Source organism: Rhinopithecus bieti, unplaced genomic scaffold, assembly GCF_001698545.2.
Source record: "Rhinopithecus bieti isolate Rb0 unplaced genomic scaffold, ASM169854v2 scaffold_41234, whole genome shotgun sequence".
NCBI classification, from domain to species: domain Eukaryota; kingdom Metazoa; phylum Chordata; class Mammalia; order Primates; family Cercopithecidae; genus Rhinopithecus; species Rhinopithecus bieti.
The window spans coordinates 63,418-66,664 of record NW_016816715.1 but is presented as its reverse complement, the minus strand read 5'-3'; the positions used below and the strand labels follow the sequence as shown (position 1 = coordinate 66,664).

The following is a 3,247-nucleotide window of genomic DNA, read 5'->3' as shown; positions in this document are numbered from 1 at the left end:
CCTCCCAAAGTGCTGGGATTACAGGCGTGACCCACCGCGCCCAGCCATTTTGTTCCTCTTTATTATTTTCTGTACTTCTCTCCGCCTTCCCTCTCGGTCTTTTCTCACGTCTCCATTTTGTTCCTTCTTCCTGCCACCATTCTTCATGTTCTTCCCACAGGACTTGAATTGCCATGTCCTCTGAAGAAGGAAAGCTTTTCGTGGGAGGGCTCAACTTTAACACCGACGAGCAAGCGCTGGAAGACCACTTCAGCAGTTTCGGACCTATCTCTGAGGGTGAGACGGGCCAGACTTTCAATGGGGGTTGGTGAGAGAAAGTCTGGGATCCTTGCATTTCAAGGAGTATTAACTGAAAAGTTAGGACCCACGCTTCCATGTTCTTTTTCTTCTTAAGCTTGTGGTGTCGACTAAGGATGAGGGAAACTGTCTTCGGGATTGATGGGAGGGCTCCGTTTTCCCTACCTTACCACCATCTCCTTTTCGGACCACCTTTTGCTACTTAACCTTTGTGGTGCTGACTGGTCCACATCGCTCCTTCTTCTCTCCCTCTCACAGTGGTCGTTGTCAAGGACCGGGAGACTCAGCGGTCCAGGGGTTTTGGTTTCATCACCTTCACCAACCCAGAGCATGCTTCAGTTGCCATGAGAGCCATGAACGGAGAGGTGGGGCCTCCTATCTGCAGAGGGACCTTGTCCCCATCTGCGGCTTCCTTCATTCTTTTTGTTTTTCCCTCTGTGTCTGCTCGGGGCAGCGTGGCCACCAAGCCCCGCAGTGCCCACTCACAGGAGCATGACTGCCTTTTGTTCTAGGGGGTGGAGGGCAGCGGCAGACAGAGCCTGGCCGCCTGGGAGGCGACGACTGGTCCTGCATGAGGCCGAGAAGCCACCTGTGGATGGTTGACCTGCCTTGGGCTTAGGTAGTAGAGTCTGCAGACCTGTGGGCCTGGCCTGGAGAGGACCTCGTGAGTCTTCTGACATGGACTCTGAAGCCTCAAACCAAGAGAGGTGTCTGTCTAGCCCTGATAGTCGGGCAGCTTAGAGGAGTGGGGAGGAGAACTCAGCCTGAGTTCAGTCAAGATGTAAGTAGTAGCAAGGGGAACATGGTGCGTTCAGGTCATTTTGTGTGGGATTATATAGCTCCTGATGAAACCATTCTGGGGTAAAGGAGCTTATTCTGGAACATGGCACCCAGAACCTGGTGCCCAGCAGGAATTTTTGGCCTCTTTTGCCCACTTGCCCTTGCCTGCTCTTCCCTCACCACTGCCCTGACTGCCAACCCATCCTCCTTGTGTCTCCCACACTTAGTCCCTGGATGGTCGTCAGATCCGTGTGGATCATGCAGGCAAGTCTGCTCGGGGAACCAGAGGAGGTGGCTTTGGGGCCCATGGGCGTGGTCGCAGCTACTCTAGAGGTGAGTGCAGTGATAGTTTTGATCATGGGGTGAGAGGGAGAGTTGCCTAGGTGAGGACAACTGCCATTTAAATATTTTTCTGTTCTAGGTGGTGGGGACCAGGGCTATGGGAGTGGCAGGTATTATGACAGTAGACCTGGAGGGTATGGATATGGATATGGACGTTCCAGAGACTATAATGGCAGGTGGGTAGCCAAGGGGCTGGGATGTTCTGCTATTGATTCCCTCTCCTTAAGAACTCAGCACCTGGGTGTTCATGCATACCACATCTTGCTGTTAACTAATGTATGCCTAAAAGGAGTATGAAATTTAGCATTTTAAGTTAATTGTGTGGTCATATAGTTGTAACATGGTAAAGTATACTATATATGTTGTGCTGTGTGGGTTATATAACTATATTGCTTCAACGTGTATTATGATTTAATATACTGCATATAAATTGTATGCCATAAAACTTTACTATGATACTCAATGCTTAACATATCCTGTTTTTGATATTTAAGGTTTATGTTATGACACATACTATAAAACATGACCCATATAATTAATGACAGTGGTGTATAATGCAGTCCCAGAAAACTGTGTGTGTGTGTGTGGTTTTTTTTCCCAGAAACCAGGGTGGTTATGACCGCTACTCAGGAGGAAATTACAGAGACAATTACGACAACTGAAATGAGACATGCACATAATGTAGGTGAGACTTGGATATCGGCATTGAGTAAACCTGTTTGTCACACTCTGTCATGACTGTCTCACCTTTTCTGGCAAGACTGCTCTGCATTTCTGCTGTCCTCATACCTCATCCAGCCAACCTACCAAACATCATTCCTAGGCCTTCCTTGTTCTCAGGTGCATGTCAGAGCAAGAGCTAGGGGGTGGGATCTGAAAACCCATCTCCTATAATCCTCTAGTCTTGTGTGGGATGGAGGAAATGAAGGGGTGTCCCTGTTGTCCAACCCTCAGCATCTGCATCAGCTCTAGGAGGTGAGCATGTTGTTACCTGTTCCTTCATGACATCACAATTCTCCCCCTCTTGCTGTTCTCAGATACACAAGGAATAATTTCTGATCCAGGATCGTCCTTCCAAATGGCTGTATTTATAAAGGTTTTGGAGCTGCACTGAAGCATCTTATTTTATAGTATATCAACCTTTTGTTTTAAATTGACCTGCCAAGGTAGTTAAAGATCTTTAACAATTCCATCTTTTAAAATTTTTTCTGCCTATTTAAAGACAAATCATGGAACGTTTGTAGAGCCTGAGTATTTTCTTTTACCAGTTTTTTAGTTAGAGCTCTCAGGATTATTGGAGCTAGCAATAATTGGTTCTGGCAAGTTTGGCCAGACTGGTTTCAAAAAATTAATGTGTATCCAGGACATTTTAAAAACCTGTACACAGTGTTTATTGTGGTTAGGAAGCAATTTCCAAACGTACCTATAAGAAATGTGCATCAAGCCAGCCTGACGACCAACATGGTGAAACCCCATCTGTACTAAAAATTTAAAAATTAGTCCTACGTGGTGGCGTACGCCTGTAATCCCAGCTACTCGGGAGGCTGAGGCAGGAGAATCGCTGGAACCCCGAAGGCGGAGGTTGCAGTGAGCCGAGATCGCACCACTGTACTCCAGCCTGGGCAACAGAGCGAGACTCCATCTCAAAAAAAAAAAAGAAAAGTGTATAAATAACATGATTATCCAGGGGTATTTTCTAATTCAGATAATCAAACTGATTATATAGAAGAGTTGCTTTAAAATGTTTGCAAATGTCTTTTTTATAATACCAGAAGAAAAAAATGTTGTCTCATATAGTGCTTAGGATGTCCTTCACAGAGCTTATTAA

The 3,247-nt window shown here is 46.2% G+C and overlaps 1 protein-coding gene across 2 annotated transcripts; it reads left to right on the top strand.

The window, feature by feature from the left end:
* The first annotated feature begins 20 nt into the window (after positions 1-20).
* On the top strand, positions 21-3,247 carry RBM3 (RNA binding motif protein 3). Of its 2 annotated transcripts, none has more exons than XM_017855161.1 (6): positions 21-276; positions 556-662; positions 1,305-1,410; positions 1,499-1,595; positions 2,021-2,104; positions 2,457-2,908. In XM_017855161.1, exons 1-5 carry the CDS (start codon positions 174-176, stop codon positions 2,079-2,081), a joined length of 474 nt encoding a protein of 157 aa, XP_017710650.1. In that variant the 5' UTR covers positions 21-173; the 3' UTR covers positions 2,082-2,104; positions 2,457-2,908. The 2 variants fall into 2 exon arrangements, with proteins under 2 accessions (XP_017710650.1, XP_017710651.1); XM_017855162.1 differs by having other exon boundaries at positions 45-276; positions 2,021-2,100; positions 2,457-3,247.

Coding starts and splice junctions, on each gene's coding strand:
- RBM3 (XM_017855162.1), top strand. CDS start 174: ATGTCCTCTGAAGAAGGAAAGCTTTTCGTGGGAGGGCTCAACTTTAAC. Junction 277..555: donor TTTCGGACCTATCTCTGAGG/GTGAGACGGGCC, acceptor TCCCTCTCACAG/TGGTCGTTGTCAAGGACCGG. Junction 663..1,304: donor TGAGAGCCATGAACGGAGAG/GTGGGGCCTCCT, acceptor TCCCACACTTAG/TCCCTGGATGGTCGTCAGAT.